The sequence below is a fragment of the Lutjanus erythropterus genome, chromosome 18 (assembly GCF_056507025.1).
Source record: "Lutjanus erythropterus isolate fLutEry1 chromosome 18, fLutEry1.hap2, whole genome shotgun sequence".
Taxonomy (NCBI): Eukaryota; Metazoa; Chordata; class Actinopteri; order Lutjaniformes; family Lutjanidae; genus Lutjanus; species Lutjanus erythropterus.
Genome location: NC_139334.1, coordinates 6645615 through 6666516, shown reverse-complemented (window position 1 = coordinate 6666516; position 20902 = coordinate 6645615). Strand labels below are relative to the sequence as shown.

General features: G+C 37.0%; 1 protein-coding gene and 1 long non-coding RNA gene across 4 annotated transcripts in view; both read right to left on the bottom strand.

Annotated features, from left to right (window-relative positions):
* The window catches only part of LOC146310533 (uncharacterized), a 49291-nt gene extending 37260 nt beyond the window's left edge, over positions 1-12031 (bottom strand). The window contains exon 1 of the long non-coding RNA XR_014772302.1: positions 11692-12031. This is a non-coding gene — a long non-coding RNA (uncharacterized LOC146310533). The remainder of the gene's footprint in view (positions 1-11691) is intronic.
* Positions 12032-13859: 1828 nt separating this feature from the next.
* Positions 13860-20902, bottom strand: part of kiz (kizuna centrosomal protein) — a 37101-nt gene continuing 30058 nt past the window's right edge. For all 3 annotated transcript variants that reach the window (XM_084742906.1, XM_084742907.1, XM_084742905.1), the window contains 2 exons: positions 16122-16168; positions 13860-14157 (listed from right to left, as the gene is read on the bottom strand). In XM_084742906.1, coding sequence (XP_084599032.1) covers positions 13933-14157; positions 16122-16168 — 272 coding nt within the window. In that variant the 3' untranslated portion in view covers positions 13860-13932. The remainder of the gene's footprint in view (positions 14158-16121; positions 16169-20902) is intronic.

Below are 20902 nucleotides of genomic sequence, written 5' to 3'. Positions count from 1 at the left end.
TATTAGACTTATTATAGGGTAATTAGGGACACATTACAACAGAACTGCACTGTAAACAACAGTGAAATCACATATCTGCCACTTGAGACACACCTTTTTTGGCTGGTCCCATACCGAAACTGATGCCTGCTGCTTTGATCAAATCACATTATCTGCCAACAGTACTACAATAGGTCTGTGCAGTCACGCATACTGTTTTTAAAAGGAGAAGTAGCGGATATGTGATTTCACTTTAGTTTACAGTACGGTTTTGTTGTAATGTGTCTCAAATTATTCTCTAATAAAGTTTACTGAGGGTCTAGTAAATGCTCTTATACTGTCTAATAAAAAGCATATTATTTCTAGTTTATACCTAATTTGATTTGAAGTATGGCTTGTTATGTTTTATTAGTGTATCGCTGGGTGTCAGGCATAGTTGTTTGTTTTATGTCAAATAAAGAACATATTATTTCTAGTTTTTGTCTAATTTATATTATTATTATTATTATTATTATATTATTTATAAGGTATAGCATGCTATGTCTTATTACTATAGTTTAAAATAAATTACAACCAAGATATGTGCCCTGTTGTGTTTGTATGTATAAAAATCACTGGGCAAAGATAATGTGTGTGTTTTTTTTTATTCTGATTATATCTGTGCTGATACTGAATCCTGGGTGGTATAAACAACAACAAAATGGTGCATTATCTGCCTTCAAACAAATATTTGACAATGTATTTGACATAATCAAATATTTATAACCTTTGTTATGCTGTGCAAAAATTCTGAAGCTAAAGTAATGTGGCTCCATAATCACCAAAGCATTTTATGTAGCGTAACAGCATCAAATGTTCCCAGTGACTCCTATGGTGTATGAACCATAACATTAAAGGCCATATCCAGTATTCAGCACAAGCTGAAATATTAACATCTCAATTTACATACAAATTTCCATGTATCTAAAAGCGAAAAACTCTTTACTAAGCCATTTTCCTATTTTGAATAATAGGTGGTTTTCTGAGATCCAGTTGATTGACTAAACAAAGACATGCCTAGTGCATTAAAGCAATTGTTTATTGCCACTGGATCACGGTGTATGTATAATTTTGCTGTAAATGGTTATTAACTGATACCGAAACCATGGATTTGTATAATAGCTGGTAATCATTCTACCTCAGGATGTGTTTTCACCCTCATACACAGGGTTAAAGAATTAGAGTGTAGTCAATTACATTTAGCAGGTCACAGAAATTGATTTACTGCCTAAGGAATGTGTTTTTTTTTCCTGCTGGGCTTCGGCTCTGTGGTGGCATTCTGCTCACATAATCAAGGATGAGCGTCGCCTGTCTACCCAATCTACTACTTGGTCCCACAGGGAAAGATGACTTGCAACAGGAAAACCTGCATGAATACTAATTTGCCTACTTGGCTTTAACAGCTTTTGCAAGCCAATCTCATAGGAATTTGTAGAATATGATGCCTTTCCATCTTTCCATATTAATTACCCCAACTGAAAATGGGGACAGCAAGAGACGGAGGACGGAGGGAAGAGAGTGACAGAGGAGGAGACCGTGTGAGGGAGAGAAAGAGGGAGAGAATCATGGGAATAGCTTTAAGCAGGGACTCTCTGCTCTCCATCCTAAATGCGGTTAATTATAATGTGATTTGAAGCATCTCGAGCAGGAATCTGGCAATCTAGATTTGGAGCTCTCTGACCACAGCTCCAGTTTGGGTCTCTTCATTATGGCTCAGCATAGCCGGCCCTTCTCGTCCCCTCAGACTGTGGATCACAGAGTAAAACTGGGGCACATTGGCTACGTTCACTCCAGGCATGTGTGGAGCAGATTACTCTGGTTCCTTCACTTCATTTCAGTCAGGCATGTGAGAACAATGCCTCTTAAACCTGAGTTAATGCACCAGTACCAGGGAATATTTCAGAATCCAGTGCTCTAATCATGTATTTGTTCCATTTTTAGTAATTAAATGTTTTACTGTAAGATTATTCTGTTGAGGGAAAATTGAACTGAAAATGATTTGACTCACCAAACATCCACTCCACAGTTATGACTACCTTCATGTGAAACACTTGTAACAGTGAGATCAGCAGACTGACCACTTCTGGTGAGGTTATTCTGCCATGCTGAGAGATGAGGATGGTTAGGTTTCCCAGACACTGCTGAAGCACTGGTGTCTTCATTACTGCTTGTTGAATTGTCACTGAACAGCCAGAGGGACAAACACTGTGTTGGGCAAACTGTGTAAACTTGCAAAAACAGGTAAGGTAGATAGGGGACAGCTGCAACAGGTGACAGTTGTACATTGACTAAAGGTAGACCATGTTCTAAGCATAAACAAACAATGACTGCTATTTGATAAATATAACAAATAATTCTATAATATTTTTGTAAAACAGCACATATTTTCAGAATACTATGCTTATTGACACAAAAAGCAGAAGTTAATTTGTGAAATTGAAGGTGTTTTTAATTTGTTGCAACGTCCCCTGGTTGTGTTGCAACTGTCCCCAGAGTTGGGGTCAGCTGCAACTTCTGACTTCTTCCTTTTAAATAAATATTGCAAATTATGTGTCATATATAACCATCTTTAAACCATATGAGTAATTATCAGACAGATGAAATATATGAAGATTTGGTTGGTAGTTCAAATAATCTCTTAGTAACTGACAGAAATGCAAAAAGTGATGCAACCATCCCTGATCTCTCCTATAAGCACAGTATTGTTCACAATGGTTCTGAATTTTCTTTTTCTTTTAATAATGCACTCTCCTGAGATATTTTTTTAGCCTCGTATATCCCTTACCAGCGAAAACGGCAGAAAAGAAAGCCAACTACACAGACACAATACGGCACTGCTTAGTGTCAGCTCATAGATAAATCCCAATTAAACATCAGGAAGAATATTTTCCTGATATTGACGTACGATTCAAGCATGAATCCATTTTCTTAGCTTTGTTTGTCATTCCATACCAAAACTGGCTTCCCGGTAACAGTCAACATGATTGTGTTTGTTGCTTTCTTCATCTGTGGGCTTTTACACCAGTTGACAGTTTTCGGCAGCAGCATTGAAAACAGGAATATTGAATATAAAATGTGGTCTAATTAAACTTATATTTACATTTTTTAAACTTATTATATAAATAATAATGTTTTAAAAAAATCTCACATACCCCCTGCAATACTTGAAAATACCCAGTGTACCCAGATGTACCAGTACCTCTGTTTGAGAAATACGGCTCTAATCATTAGCACCATCTTTATCAACATTGTTTCAGTCATGCACTATGAACATTATGCATACTAGCATTCTTTTGGGTGAATTTTTTATCTTTTGCCCCGCTCAGTTTAAAAACTGACATTTTGCAGAGTTATGTTGGTTATGTAATATGCAGTCATGTATATTTTACAATAAGCTGCTTGCTGTTTACATGAACTGAATGGAAGAAGAACTGGGCAGTGAATGTATCATATTTTGTGTGCTACTGCAATATACTATATAACCTATGGCAGCTTAATCAGTGGTGGTACATTTACTAAAGTACTGTCATTAAAAGTACAGTATGCCCCAAAATCAAAAATATATATTTTTTATGTTAGCTGAAGTATTAGTTATCCATCTAGTTTGTTTTGGTATGAGATGTTGAACCACACCCGCCAACCACGTCACCCCACCACTAGCACAGTGGTGTTACAGGCAAGAAGGACAGCATTAATGTTTGCATCCCACTCTGCCACAAGCATGAGCCTCTCGTCCATGAGTAGATGCACACTTCCTCCTGTCCAAAATATGGTGGCAAGTGTACTTTGGTAAAAAAGGAAATAATTTCTACACAACACTGCTCACAGCAGGGTCTGTGGATTATCTTCAATAACTGGGTCATGAGGCAAATATCTGGAAAACTCAGCAACTCATGCCAAAACAGTCTATAAATGTATAAATAACATTGGTTAACCACAGGTAAGAAGGAAAATGTGTATTTTTGATTTGGGGATGAACTGTCCCTTTAAGAACTATTTTAAAGCACTTCATTTCTACTCCACTACATTTTGGAGTCAAATATAATACTTTTCACCTCTCTACATTTATTTTGACTGCTAGCTGTTTTGCAGATTCATATTGTTGGTATAAAATATAATCAATTCATAAATTATGGTGCATTATTATTGATTAAGCTACTCACAAGTATATAAGGCGGTTCAAATCAGATGCACCTTACCAGCTGCAACATAAGTGATGCTTACACATTAATGCAACAGCAACTATTATCCAATAATGTAATATTTATTATTGTGAAGTGGGTCATTCTGCATTATGAGTATTTGTTTTCAGTACCATTGGTACCAAATATATTCTGATGCTAATACATATGAAGTTTTTCTGTAAATAAAAATTTGAATGCAGGATTTGTACTCGTAACAAAGTGTTTTTATACTGTGGTATTGCTACATTTAATAAATAAAAGATCTAAATGCTTTCTCCACAACTGTTTACAATGATGATGCTTATAATTCTCCATTTGGTATGCAAAGGTTGGACTATACAGGTAATGATAGCATACATATATTCTGGGTATATGTAGCTGAAAAATGTCATCTTAAATATATCAAATAAAAAGAGAAACAATTAATACCTTGCTAAGATTTTGATCAAAGGCACCAGCAGCAACAAGAATAGATCATATAAAATATTGTAAGAATGTCAACATACTTATTTTTTACAATTGAAAGGATAATTTATCCTTCACTTGAAGTGCTGATACTCATCTTGTCATCTTATTACAGTTTTCAATGAGAAATGCTAACTATGCTAACAAAGTTGAAAATGTCAAGTTTATTTTGGAGGAACCGAGGACAGATTAAATGCATTTTTTCACACAGTGAGAAAGGTTCAGGATAAACACACAACCTATTGTGAACAGCGTGAGTACAAAGGGACTGTACATTTTCGTCACAGAAATGGAGACTGGTGCATATTATACATTACTATATAGAAAAAATATAGCCTTGTAATCAAAAGATCAAAGCCCTATGGACACGTAACAGCAGTCCATAGAGACACGGTATCCAGCTGTAGACGGGAGCAACACAGTGCTTTTATATACGTCCCCTGAAATCCTCCATAAAGCATCACCATAATAAGGGTTTTAGGCATCCATTCTGAACAGATTTTCACTTGGCCCTTTGTGTCGGAGAATCTCACCTGGTCTTTGGAGTGGGGGCAGAGGGGAACAAACCTTCCTGCCCCGACTATGGAGAGACAGCCTTCCTCTGTAACCCACTCTCATTCACAGACATCATTCATGTGCAAATCATCCTTGGACCTATTGTTCACCCACTGCGCTTCCAGATACTTGCTGAATCAAGTGATAAATGTAATAGCAGGGCTGGAGATATGTTGCATATGAGTGAAAAAGAAATACTAAGATGTATCAGAGCACTAACATTTGTCCAAAGGAGGGAAACTAACTTTATACAACTAGTCAGAACAAAAGTAATACTAACATTTCTTTCTTTTTGTTTATAAAAATATACACTTTCATCAACATGGTTAGTCTTTAGTGAGTGCAGCCCTGTAAAATTTTGCTGACAGGCTCAAAAATTACTATTTCTGTGTTTAGAGACATATGATACCAAGTTGTGCCATCATAATGGCTGGTAATGATTAAAATAATTCTGACTAACATCTCATGCAGTACCTTTGCAGCATTAAAATAATTTCAAGGACTATTCGGGATGATTTTATTTGATATTTATAATAAGACAGATGCTGTAATATCCACAGTGTGATCAAAACTTTGGTATACTATGACTACTACATTTGAAACCATAGAAAGGTGGAAACTCTTTATTAATGTAATAAAGTAAGTAAGTAGTTGTTTTCCACCTCTAGCTATTTGGAAGATGTGACGGTTAACTTGTACATAATATTACTGTGCTCTTGAAACATCTGGATATACAAGGCAAAACATTACTGTTAATATTTTTAGAAAAAGAAAGTTCCATACATAATATATCAGCTGTAAAAGTAATGAGGAAGATGTTGGGAGATATGCTGACAGTGGTTACATGCTACAAAACAGGCTGAAGTAAGCAATGAGATCTGAGATTTAACAGTATAGATAAATATGGGCTCTAGCTAATATGTTGTAGCAGGTTATTACTACTTTATAATGTGTTTACAACCTAATAACCCAATTATAAACCATCTATAATTCACATATATATGAATTCTAGATGGTTTATAATATATATAACACAGTCAGTTTTGGACACAGGTCTGGTATTGTGCATTCTGACTCACTGTCTCACTTGAATAGAGCAGAGCCATCAGTAATGTTAATAGTAACACCTGTGCTTGCTCTGTAAAATACTTAAATTTTTGCGGTTCTGGGGAATGGTTTTCAGGCTGTGGCTGAAGGAAGGTCACTCACTACTTTTAGAAGTTTCCTGTTATGAGATGAAGAGTTGGACGCCTGCTGTTGGTGCTGCACTTAAAAATCATGTATCAGAAACATTATCATTCATCCTCTGCTGACGATGTTTATGTTTATCCATCTGGCTCCACACATTTTTAATACTTTCATAACTACACTACACTGCCACTAACATCCTAAGGTACATCAGAAGGAAGCTGTAGAATTAGATACTGCAAGATTTCCTTTGCACAAACCGTATTCTCAATTAAAGGTACGACCCTCTGGAACTCCCTTCCTGCAGATTCAGTACTTTTCAAACTTTTTCTACAATAAATCCTGGTTAAACTTGGGCAGAACTGTGATCAAAACACTACTAGGTATTATTTGTTCCTGATGTGTTGTACTTTCTTTTTGTGTTTTTTAAACTTTTTCTATACCCGCGCCTTACAAATGCAAAAATAAACTAAACAATTTATTTATTACATAGTGCTGAACAAGTGACTAGGATTGCCATTGCTACACCCATGATGCTAACATGGGCATAAGACAACTGTGCTAAATAATGTATTGTATTAGGGCTGCAATGATTAATCGATTATTAAATAAATCACCAACTATTTTGTAAATCAATTAATCGGTTTGAGTCATTCTTCAAGGGGAAAAAAAGTCACAATTCTCTGATTTCAGCTTCTTAAATGTGAATATTTTCTGATTTCTTTACTTCTCTATGACAGTAAACTGAATATATTTGGTTTGTGGACAAAACAAGACATTTGAGGATGTCGTCTTGGAGAAAATACCAAACAATGTTTTATTATATAATTTATTATTATATATTTTTGTACCAAACAACTAATTGATTAGTGGAGAAAACAACAGATTGCTCGATAATGAAAATGATTGTTACAGGAAAGACATGTTTGGACCTATTTTTCAACTGACATGATTGCGACGGGATTAATTAATCAATTAATTGAGAAAATAATCAACAGATTAACTGACAGTAACAATAACTGTTAGTTGCAGCCCTATACTGTACGCATACACAATGCCCTTTAAAGCTTCTGCACACATTATAATCTAGAATATGATCCTTGCTGTAGAGTAATATAAATTAATACAAAATAAATATAGCCTACATTCTTGACAAAAAGAAAGTGAACAGGGTATAGCTGCAGATGAATTCATGATGGAGCATGGAGCAACGGGAGCCTTGGAGATGCAGCTTGATTAAGCTTTGAATCACAAACAAAGTGAATAACTGATTTGTTTTTGTTTCAACATTCAAGGACAAAATCACTAATCCTAGCCAAAGTAAACATTTTACCAACAACTCTGTTGATCAGTGGAAAAGATTGTTTAACTCTTTATAATGGTGCCTGATCTCTTTGAAAAAAGCCCAAGCTTGTGTAATCAAAAGCACAGCCTTTTGTCTCTCTAACACACATACCAAAGAAGCTGCCGAGGAGGCCACATCAGAATGAATGAATATTTAATTGAGGCCTATTGAGGCAGAAGATCAAAATGACCTTGCTCTAAATGATTATTCACTGATAAAAATAAAAGTAGGGTAGGGGAGAATGGAAGGCGCACACTCGAGAGCCTCGGTTTGTCCAGCAGGCAGGAATATATTACGCAAACATACGAGAACAAAACCATAGCATTGTGGATGAATGTGTTTAACTTTGCCACTTGCTTTCATCCATCTGTGTCCCCCCACTTGCAGCTAACACTAAATTTTTATTTGAACAGAACTCCAAAATACATAATAGCCATTCTAAAAGCACAGAAAGGGAGAAAGATTTTTCAAAATGAACACATTTGCTATGATTATTTATGAAATCTACTGTTATGAAGGGATAAATCCAGTATTTCTCTTGTTAGCAAGGATGAGGAGCTTGGATGAACAATTTAGATCCGTGCATGAGACTCAAATGTAAGACACCAATGAGAGAACAGTGACCCTTTCTTACTGGGAGTTGTCTGGACAAAAAGCAGGTCAATCTGGCTTGTGAGGGAGCAAGACCCTCCTCTCAACTTTCTAGACACTCATGGCAGCCACTGGTGAGGGAAAAAAGGGCTGAATTGATATGGACTGAACATGAATGGCTTTAAGCTCAGTACTTGATAGCATGCCAGACTGAAAGGAACCGGCTTCCATACTGAGAAAAAAAAAGAAAAAAAAAAGTAGTGGTTGTGGGCTCACATTCGGTAGTAAATTTGTGTTATTTTGTGTATTGTGTAACCCCATCTGGGCTTAAATCTTTGTTCCAGGGTTTGGAAGATCACTGTCGTTTTTATGTACATTACAAAAATGACATTCCAGGACCACGTCTGAATAACCGCCCACACTTGGAGGACACGTCTACAATGTACTGAACTATACGCACTGCAAAGCTACAATGAGCTTTGATGATAGACATGTTGTAGTGATGCACAGGTCATTATAAACATCAGATTATTAGATAATTTACTCATTTTAAATTTTACTTTGAACAAGGTAAACTCAAACCAGTTTTTAATATTAAATCCTGGTAAAATCAGACCAGTTTTAAATATTAAAACCACATAAAGTCAGACCATTTTTAAATAATAAAATAAAAATATTCAGGTTGTAGTATCCCAGTCCCTGCAAATCAAAGGCATGTACTGCTACTTGTGGCTATGGAGGATAGAATAAATGAATCCTTGTACAAATTTAAGCTACAATTTGGCATTCTGAAGTCTGAAGGCAACACCTCTAGCACACAATCTTAGACTCCATCTGTGCTGACAGGTTACCAAATTATGCTTGTATGCCATATTGGCATATACTCTTCAAAAGACAGCCAGTACGGATTGCAAGCAGAGTCGCACCACCAGGTTTTGGTCTATTAAATGTTAGCAAATAGTGAAAAATGCCAGTAACAGTTTCCCAGAGTCCATGGTGGAATTCGACTAATTAATCTTTTTTTTTTTTTTTTTTTTTTTTATATCTCTAGTGTTAAAATCGAATTGTGTAGACGGAGTTCACAAGAGACAGTTTCTCTGAGAATGGTGGACCATAATGCAACCACATGGTATATTTTGAATGGGCCATGTTAAGCCCGGGGAAAAAAACAATAGTCATATGTATTGGCTATAGACTCTTCATCAATAGGAATAAGAAAATATTTCAATAGCCTAACTTATGTATTTAATTCAAACCGCCATGAAAGAACATAATGGAGAAGCCCTTGATAGTGAAGTGTGCTACCAGTGACACTACCAGCCAATCAGTTAACAGGTACATTGTTTAGTTGCACCATCACATTGTGACAGAAACAGAAAATAAGAGCAGACTGTGAGGAAATTGTTAGTTTAAAAAAAGGACTTCTGTGCCTTCATAAATACATTGGTTAATTTCAAAATAAGTGGTTAAATTCACCCCTTTTACTCAATAGACTGAAATTAAACAGAAAATATTGGTCTTCGCTGTCTGGCAACAGGTTGGTGATGTGTTTATTTGTTGTTATACCAGTACTGAAATGTCTGCTGTGTTGTCACACAGCTACTATGGGCTACTATTACAGATATTGTATTTGTGCATTTAACAAAACTGCATACGGTCAGACCTTGACCTTTGTTATATAGACTAGATGTGGCGCTCTATGGGTGCATAAAGAGTGAGTCATAACATGAGATGCATTCATACAACATTTTACCAATAGCCATGGCTGTTGTGCATGTTATTGTGCTCACTCATTTAACTAAAATGCATTTCTCAGCTGCTATTGTAGGCTAAATGACTTACTGAACATTATGTTACACCTTTTATTAAAAGCTAGACATGTGGCTTTAGCCTTGATACAAAGCATACAAAACATTGTTCTAAATTGTTATTGATTCAATTTTGAAGGTGATGTTGATGATGATTGTAATGATGGCCTGAGGAAGATCCCGCAAAGATAATGTCCTAAAAGAAAATTATTTATTTGGAGCCTTTCGGTGTGCAGATTTCTCTCCTTTGTACCCTGCGATGCAGTTTTTGTCTTGCACCTGAATATTTTTGTATGGATGTGGAGCTTCTTCTGAAGCTGATGCTGAAGAAAAGGTTTTCTGTTTGACCTCATGTAGCTGCTAATATTCTGTATATTTGACAGAAGTTTTTCACAATAAAAAAAAAAAAGAAAACGATTTTAAGTCTGGCATTGCTTCAACAGATGTGCTGTTTAGGTTGCTGTGCTTATTATCATCTGAAAGAGACATGTGCTTGCAAGGACAGGTGAGACTAAATTTGTGATAATTTCACATCTGACAGAGACAAAACCTTGAGTTTTAATTTTTATAGAAGCACGAAAGAAACTCTTAACTCCACACCCACACTTATATTTTACAATCCATTCTAATGTAAATCATCAACTTTTACAAAAAGGTCAAGCCCTGCTGCCATCATATAATAATTAATAATGGACATGTTAACGTTGATTAACTATGTTCAATCATTTCTAAAGCAGAAAATTCAACCCAACAAAAACATTTTCTAACTGATTTTCAGGACACATTTCCATCAAGTGTCACCAGCTTCATAGCTCAGAGGTTGTGATACTCTTCTCGGCTCAGTGTCGTGACTGAATCATCTACAGATGTTGGTGTGGCATGGAGAAAACTGTAATATATTCACTGCAATAAATCATAAAATGACCATGATATACCATCAAAGATTCAACAACAGCTGGTATGTTTCCCGTCTCACATTTATTACAGTTCAAATTAATGCTGAATGGTCACCTGTTCTGTTTATGGGTTGTAGGACATCATTACTTATCTCTTGGAAGGCATAGATGTTTATAACAGTTGAATTAAATAATATGTTAACAGAGTCTAGCAGGCAGTAAAGCAGGGAGTGACTAAACTTGTTCTCATAATAACAGGCTTAGCTTTACAGTAACAGACAACTGACAGTTAAACTTGCAGTGTAGGACTCATCATTGCTTGTCATAGTCAAAATATAATGCTGAGCTCGTATTATGAGCAAGAGGAAACAACTCACTTTAACCATAGATTGTATATTAAATGAGGATTCAACCTATTTAATCCATTTGGACTGCATTTGAAGGCGTTTTACAAACTGTTCCTTTAAAGGAGAAGTGTGTGATTTCCAGTGGCATCTAGCGTTCAAACCTTAGATTGCAACTAGAGATTTTACACCGACACCGCCCCTCTCTCACCAAGAGTACGGTGGCCGTCAGCGGACAAAATGGCGAGCGAAAGCTATCTCACAACAAACTACAATAATGTGTGTAGGATGAATTACCTGTCCAGCAGAAAACAGGCAACCTCGGCGTCACTGTGAAAACGTTTGTCCTCCATCAGCGGTTTCCATCGTGTAAACGCTATGCCGATGTCGGTTCGTGTTTTTGCCGTTTCCTGTCATGCTTGCGTTTACTTTCTTCGCGTCTCTGCTTCTTGGATGACGGGGATTCACTGTCCGCTGCTTTTTGTTCTGGTACAGTGTAGGTATGATCCTCCATTTGTCAAAACTGTGCCAGTCAAGGTTCACAACGCTAAATGGTCTGCCAGCAATCACCCGCGTCTATCCTCCCCGTCTACTTCCGTGTTTACGCTGCGGCGTCTACGTAAGGTCGGCATGGGCTTCCCAAGACTCAATCAAGTTTGTCCGCTCTGCGCTGCCATAGACGGCCCAGGATGATGATCTCCGTAAGTCAACCTGACAGTATGTAACTATAAATGGCTATTTCTAAAGTAATGGGAACATATAGATTATGAGTTTACGTTGATTGATAGTAATAAATAACATACTTATATATATCTCATAAATTCCTGTAATTATTACACACTGGCTTCCCTTAGCTTCCAATGTCTTTAAAACTGGAAAATGTTTTATTTTTGCTTGTGATCAGGAGTAAAAATAAAGCAGAATATGCTTTTCTGCATTGGGATCACAAGAGGTTTTGTAGAACTATAATAATTACCGTTTCCCATCCTCACTCATTATTAAAGCAATCTATCTGTCCAAATAAACATGGATCACCTTCACAAAACTAAAACTAAAACTGCCAGTTGTCTGTTAATGTAAAGCTACACCCATTATCCCAAAAACAAAACGGCACTGCTCTGAAAATACACACTCTAGAGTTGGAGTTCAGTGACTGCCTGCCAGACTCCATTAACATGTTGCTCAGTTTAACCATTATGAACAGCTCCACCTTATAAAAGAATATTGATGATTTCTTTCAACTCATAAACAGACACTAACCTCATTCTGCAAACAGTCTGCATTAATTTGAACTCTATTTTCTCTAAATCATTTTATGATTTAGTGCAGTAAATATATTACATACTTCTCCTTTAAAACATGCAACACCTACACCTCTGGATGACTCAGTGTAAGAATTGAGCTCTGTCTAATGTCAACCTGACATTGTAATTGAGTCAGTCACTCTATGGATAACACCCCTTCTTCCCATGACAGTCTGACGGCACACGCTCTGAAAAGAATGAGCTCAATATCACCATCATCATCGTCGTCTCTCTGGCACAGAATCAGAGAAGTTATTTTAAAAAATGTTATTGTGTTAGTACACATTAGTACAATATAACTCCACTTCCAGCATGAGCTATCTGTCGCACACAAGTATCTGTTGACATGCTCCTTAACATGGATATTATGTTAGGGAGCCTTTTAGCAAACTCCAAATTATTCTGCCACAGTCCCTTTTCTGTGGTGGGTCAGGGCTGTCTGAAGCCATTATTGGTAATGAATGTGGAGTCCTACTTTAAAAGGTTCAGGCATGTAAAGTCACCTAAAGCTGACTAATGGAATCCTGCTGACACTGAATGCCAGGGGCTTTTACCACATCCCAGAATGGCAGTTTTGGAAATTTACACTACAGACATAATGAACTATAAATGTAAACTTGGGAATGTGGCCTCCCACACAGCAGCTCGGAGTTATTAATAGCTACAGAACGCTCAATGTGCCTCAAAATCATAAATTGCAGAAGACGAGCGTGTGGTTTCAGCAACAATTCTGCTACTCGTGACTCATTTGCACGATAATACAGAGGAATTTACACATGCATCTTTGTGTTTCTGCAGCATGAGCGCGGTTAGTTAAAGAAGCAGCTGTGAAAATATGTGCAGAGGGTTTGTCGGAGGTTCTAAATATTCTGAGTTTGTTAGCGCTACAACACTTTGTGCCCCGGGAGATGGGCCTCTTCAGCAGGTTCACAGGTCGCGCAGCAGCGTGCAGAGTGGCCATTGTGCTTTGTCATTTCACAGGTGACTCACATCATTACACTCGAGCATGCTGGAGGTAGAGCACTCGGAGATGCTTGCGGCATTCAAAATGCATGATTTTCAGCCTAGTGCAAACAAATCGCTTTAAAAGATCAGTTTAATCTATTTCGAGCTGTTATTATGAGCCGGGAGAGTTGTTCAGATAAAGAGACTGAAGCAGGGTTAACATCAGAGTGTTGGACAACTCTTCACATACTTTACCCAGCGTGAGAGCTGTCAACTTTATTATTTGTTTTTACGATACAGTGTGCATATGATTTACAATGCAGACCACTAAAACAATGGTCAGGGGGTGAATTACTGCGAGCCAAGCCGGCTGAAATTTTTCCAGTGATATAATGTAGTGCGGGGAAATATCAGTCACAGAAGTCATCAATGTCATCGTTGTTTGTGTTGAAAGGTTGAGGACGTAAGGCAGCTTCAATGTCTGCGTCGCTGTCATCTGAGTCCCCCCAGAAAGCTACACGAAAAAATATAGAGAAAAGACAGACAAGATTGCATTATTAAAGCAAAATGTTTACCTTTCCATGGTTCACATGAAGTGTAACCTTTTACAGTATGTACATAATTTCTTTATCCAGTCAATTCTACGCCGTCTTTACAGGCATTCCAGGGCTTGAATGTACTGAAGCTACAGCTTACCTTGAGTTTGATATCTCTGTGGAAATCTTAACATTTGACTCTGTATACATTCTGACATTAGACCTGTTCACTCATGACAATAAAATGCTCTGATCACAGCTGTAAATATGTCAGTATGGATGTGATAGTAGCACCCATGTGTTGGGATTCAACTAGTGAAGCCATATTCAGAGCAGGTGTGACAAATATATCACTATTGATACTTGACACTAGACTAGACATCTTAAATTTTGGATATCATTATATCGTGATATGGCATAAGTGCAAGTACGGTGCTCTAATTTTATGAACTTACCATAGTCGTTCTATTATTTGCCTTTACCCAAGTAAAATTTAATTGATCTACTATCAGATAAAGATCTGAAATATAACAGAGATTATTTTCACGTGGTTGTGGAAATAAAGCTTAGTTGGAGAAGGAAAAAAACACATTAGGTATTGACTGGTATAAGCAAAACTTTTACTTAAAAAAAAAAATAACACGTGATTACTTGATCCTTAATGTTAGCAATGATCGATTTAGGAAAGTGCTTATGATTTGCAACCCTAGTGTTAATATTTTGCAAAAGCACCCTTACAATACTGTCAAAATATTGAGGTATTTGGTCAGAAATTTTGTGATATTATAGCTGTTTCCTACTCTAATAGTTATTTTAGAGAAAATGTGTATATTGATATATGCATTGTATACTGTGGCAAAGCCTAATATATTGAGATATTATTTGTAAGCAATATTGCCCAGCCTTAGACTTTAACTGATATAAGTCCTAACCTTGTATCCATATTCCCAGCCCCATATGGAATTTGAATCCCGGAATTCTGACGACATTTCTGCAAATTTTCCACAGATTTAGAAAAAAAATAACTTGTAAAACTCAGAATGTTATCAAGTACGATTTATTTATTTATTAATGTTTGAAGTGTTGAAGTGTAATGCTTCACTTCAAACTGGTATTTTAGTGACCATGTGTCCCAGATTCTACGCTGGTTGACTCCAGCAAATATTCACACTATCTGTTGGTGAAAAGGTGAAAGGTTATGCTAAAATCTACTAAATATTTCTTTAAGCCTTGCTTGTGGTCATTTTGTGGCTGTTTTAATGTAATTTGTGTGCTTAGTTTTGCTCAAAAAACAGTCTATGTTATCTTAAATAAATAGTGTCTATCACAGTACAAATAAAATACTAAAAATATTCTACAGATGATCATCACATTTGGGCTTGCACGTTACTGATGATTATTTATTAAATATCTGATGTGTTAATATTTCTTCATTTAACTAGAGAAGTCTGTGTGAGGCTTGTTTCTGTTTGTCTACAGAGTGAGGTGAAAGTGGAGATGCAATCTGCCTTTTTACAAAATTTATCACAGATCAATGCATTTGTCAACAAAGCTCTTTCATGGTATTATTTAGAGCAGTTAACAAACTGACCGTCATTTCTTTGGGCTTGTGTTTGATTTTAGACATTTCCCTAAAATTGGACCGTTTTAGATATTTACTAGAGGGTTAGGTGGAGCTTGCTGACAACGTAAATCTAGGCTTTCAGTAACCTGGATTTGGCTTCAAGGTCATTTTTTTTTTCATTTACACATCCTCAAAAGGCATAGCTGCATTTACAGAGAAATTTAATCAAACAGTTGGTGCTCTTGAGAGGCTCAAAATTTACAATAATTTCATACATGTTAACGCATGAACCTCTTTATGATGATCTGTTCAGTGTAATTAACCTTTTTTTGACACTGTGTCTTCACACGCAATTGAAATGACTTTGTCTATACTCACCTTTTGACTGCAGAGCAGAATGAGCCTTTGAGTTGGTGTTCTCCTTCCTAGAAACACAAAGACAGTTATTAGCCTTGTAAAGTTATTACCTGAGGCTTTCTCTGAAAAAGAGCTGCTAATTCTCACCAAAAATAGCTTAAAAAAAAGGAAAAAAAGGCAGACAGACAGTGTGGCAAGGGGAACTTCCTTGACTCCTGTTCTAATTGTGCCAAAAGACTTCCACAAGGCCCTCTTTATTCAAAAATGGTCCAAAGACAGGGTTGCCAGGTTCCCATAGCTCTGGTGATATCGCTATGTAAATGTATGACCTCCGAAAAGGCTTTGATCTACCTCAATGCATATGCAATAAGGCCCCCCGTTCCACTTTTAAAGGCCTCCTCTTTAATTTACATCATCACAGCTCCTATTCAAAACCCCACAATATAGCCTCATCATCTCCCAGGTTAGCATACATATCCATATGGCTTATTTGTTTGGCCCTTCTATATCGGAGCAGTGCTGATGCTTTTCTTGGAAATGGGAAGAAAAAGACGCAGAGTTTTTAAGCAGATGAGATTGAGCAAGGAAACTGTTGTGTGGCCTCGTCCTCCATCTGCATCAATTCAAACCTGTGACCTCTTTGATTGTCATCCTCTCAATCACCCTCATCTCCTCATCTCTGCCTCAGCAAAGTCTTGGCACATGTGACTGTACATTGAGTATAAGGACCAAATTACTCTGGCTGCGTTCCAATTGCCATCTTCTAAACTATATATTGCTGCTGCTTTACACCACTCAAGGCAGAATGAGAGAAAAACTCCCATTCCTAACTGCAAACAGATTGCTTCCTGCTAAAAGCAGCATACCATACAGCCAGTATAATGATCAGAATATAACCTTTATATTTGGAAGATATTCTGATTAGATTTCCTACAGGACAATTCTTGCATCTGTTCAGACAGCATATTGAACCTCGGGGGCTTAAAACCCCAGTGAATCAAAGCAGAAGCTGAGAAAGAAAAGCAGTGCCAAAGGAAAAATGAAAAGAAAGCAAACAGACAATGACAGACAATCAGCCTATCTGCCTGTATAACTGAAGGTGAAGGTGTTAGAGTGATATATTTTGATGAAAAAGGCGATTTTGATGGCCAAAATATGTGCATGTTAGCAAATGCATGGTCAAATCTTGTGATTTTGGTGAATTGAGAGTAGTAGACGTGGTATTTTTTCTGTGTAGCCTATTTTGTGTCCAAAGTGAGGACTGCTGTTGGTTTGTAATATCACCCTTGAAATTATGTTCAGGAACAGCTAAAGCATAACACTTTATAAAACCATCATTAACAAATGCCAAAATGATAGTTAATTAAACTTTAGTTAATAGTTATTTTACTGTTAACAAAAAATGTGAAGTGTTTGTTAATGATTACAAAAGATTTGTAAACCTACGTGTACGGAACTTTTATATGTTACATTATAGACATACATGAACCAAAGTAATACTTATTATTTTAACTCAAAGCATGACCTTCTCCTAATCCCACTCAAGTAGCTTTTATGCCTTTATTTTGAAAGTCTACCTGGATATTGTAAATTTATTACTGCTAATATGACCACGGAGACCTGCATCTACCTGCAGCGCCATTACTGTGAAATGTAAGGCCACTGACCAAGCTGCCATATTTGATGAGCTGAGAGTGAGAACGTGTTGTCTATAAACACTATCTGGATAGTAACTGGAGACAGTTAATAAATACTGTGTAGCGAAATTATAAAAAGTATTTGGAAGGCCACTATAAAGTTGCAACTGATGTTTATAAAACTTCACAGTTGCTTAATAAATGGTTTATAAAGCACATGTAAACATTATTTAAATGTTTAACAGTAAAGCAACTTAAAGTTTAATTAACTATAAATTTACCATTTTTAATGACTGCTATTATTATCTCCACTGGAAATAATAATAGCAGAGGAGAGTTTTTGATAGGTGAGTATATAATTATCAGGATTTCTTTTCTGTCAAACTATAGCACAAAAGTTATTAACTGTTGGCAGATTTTGGGATAGGCTAAGGATAGACACCAAGGTGAGGAACATATCTACATTTAAAAAAAAAAGACGTCCACCTGCCATCAACATTCAGCTTTTTAAACTGCATAAGAGATAAAGCACAGACGTTGGAGCACAACTGCACCATGAGGACTGGTGCATCCATTTACAACTGTTAGGAAACAGATCTCGAGCGGAGCCTGCAGCAGCAAAAATACAGCAATAATCTATACGATTACTTCCTCTCCTTTGCCACAATAATAGCTGTTACGGAGAGTAAATTAGGCTTTTCTTTTCTTGAACTTCCCCCCGGGATGGGAATGGTCTATCAGCTGTTCCACTTCAGTGAGGGACAGGACTGATTTCAAGACAGGGCTATTACCATAGAGAGCCCAGTCTCGATCTGACCCCACCAATCTAATATTCCGTTTCCATAAACATTTATGCCAGTTCATCTTCTGCTGAGTTTCCCTTAATTGAGGCAATGATCTGAATATGTAAGACTGGGCCGGCCACTGTTTTACAAGCTCTGGTAGACAGAGGTGAATGTAATGTGTAAAATGATGCAAATTACAGCTATTGTAATGTTCTCTTTTTTCCAATGCCTCGCTCATTCTCTTTCTCTGGCCTTTGAAATTGTTCCATATTGTTGTTTATCTCATGTTTTAACAGTTACAGTTTGTGTCTGCTATGCATAGCTGAATCCACGACCACCTTTAAAAATTGCATCATGAGTGTTATATACATTGCGCAATTAGAGCTTGGAGGAAAATATTGGGACATTTTCTTTTGTTATCATGAGCAAAATAATTCACAATATCAATATTATCGCAATGATCTTATTGTGCATTATCTTTGTTTTGGCACATGAATTACACTCGAAATATAAGTGTAGGGAGGTGGGGAAAGAGTCTGTAACCATAACTGTAGAAAAGCACACAAAAAGTCCAGTTGCTCTCAATAAACAGTAAAAAGGCAACAACATTAACTGGTAAATAAGAGAAATGGAAAGTATTTAAGAGTATACAGTGTGTTTAAGAGGTAAATCAATATCATCATATGTGTATGAATAAAGCAGCTACAAGGAGTTTTTACCTGGTTATGAAACAGATGCATCTACAAGAACTACATAAGCAAATAAGACCACCAAAGAGAAGACTGGCTATTTCTGTGCAGCTGTTTTTAATTTTATTCAGATAATTTTATTTTCGATGTAATATTTGTCGTTATTACGATGGAAACACTAACGCCTTTGTCTGCAGGGGCCTCCAAAATCAACAAAATCTGAAAGTTCCTGGTCCATGATCTCAATATTTCATTCATCAAATATCACAATTATTGTCAATACTGCTACACTGGACCACTCTGATTTTTCTATGAGCCAAGTTAAAGCTCCGAGATTTTGATATTTTCAAATAATTTTCAAATCAGGTTGTGAAAATAGAAGTTACACAGGCCAGCAATGCTTTAATATACATTCAGCAAATGCCAGTTCCATTAATAAAACCGGTGCAATCATCTTATCACATATCTCAGGCACAGTGAATGCACAAAAGGATGACAAAAGGATGAGCTTGTCAGAAAGAGTGGAAAAAGAGACACGTTTCTTTCAGAGTAACACAATGATTACCAAGCTTACAGAAATCCAAGACACTCTGCTGCTAGTTAAAAGTCCTTTTGAGACGTATTCTCTACATTTTCTGCCCCCGAGAGCATCGTCCTGATTATGCTTTACCACATATTTTGCAATATATCTTTGGGCACCTCTGCTGTGGAACGAATAAACAACTGCGACTACTACTGCAAATTTCTGTCAAAAAAGAATGAGGTCAGTTGAGAATACTGTATTAAAAGTGTGTCAAGGAAAAAAAAAACATGCTGTATAGAACATTTTCATGCACTGCAAAGCAGCACAGAAACATGAGAACACAAAAGGCTGCAAACACACATCTGAACTGGGTTTACCACTATTGACAAAAAAAATCCAATAGCACATGGACAAAAAAACAAAACCCAAAAAAACCCACTGTGCTTTGAAACTCCAGCTTAAAGTTAACTGCTAGGGAAGACTAGAATATGTGTCTTGGAGACAACGAAGACAAATGTGTCACATTAGGGACTGTGAGGACGGTCACAGGAAATAATGCTTACCAAGCATTTAATACTGCCTTGTACACACCGATAGCTCGAAAACTGCTTTTATTTACCACTGGCTTTTTTTAAGCTCCTGCCACCCACACACAAATGCTAATAGCACAATAGCACTTTTGCGCAGCGGTGCTTGTCTAAAGGTAAAGGGAGACCCATCACCTCATCATTCCCATCAACTCCTACTCCCATCCCAGCTATGACCCCGCAGAAACATTGTTTAGGCTCCGTTTAGATGTACTCTAACAGGCCTGAATGGTAGCAGGATATAGCCCTCAGTAGGGGGCAAACAGTGAGAGGCAACTGTGAGTGCACTGTGAGTGGGCACTCTCTAACGTGTGAGTGCTCTCTGCTGGCGGTGAGTGAGTACTGCAGCTCAGAGGAAGAGGCATCGAGGCCAATGATTTCAACCACAGCGAGCTCTCCTGCTGACTGGTGGCAGTCTAGTGGAGATGGCCAGCTGAAGGGATGGCTGGAAGACGGATCATTCATCTCGTTACATTTTTTGCTTTTTCTGCATCATAAACTACATGAGGGTAGACGCACATTTGTTGGCTTGTCCAACACACATATCAGGGTCTAAAGGATGTGGAGAAAATAATATGACC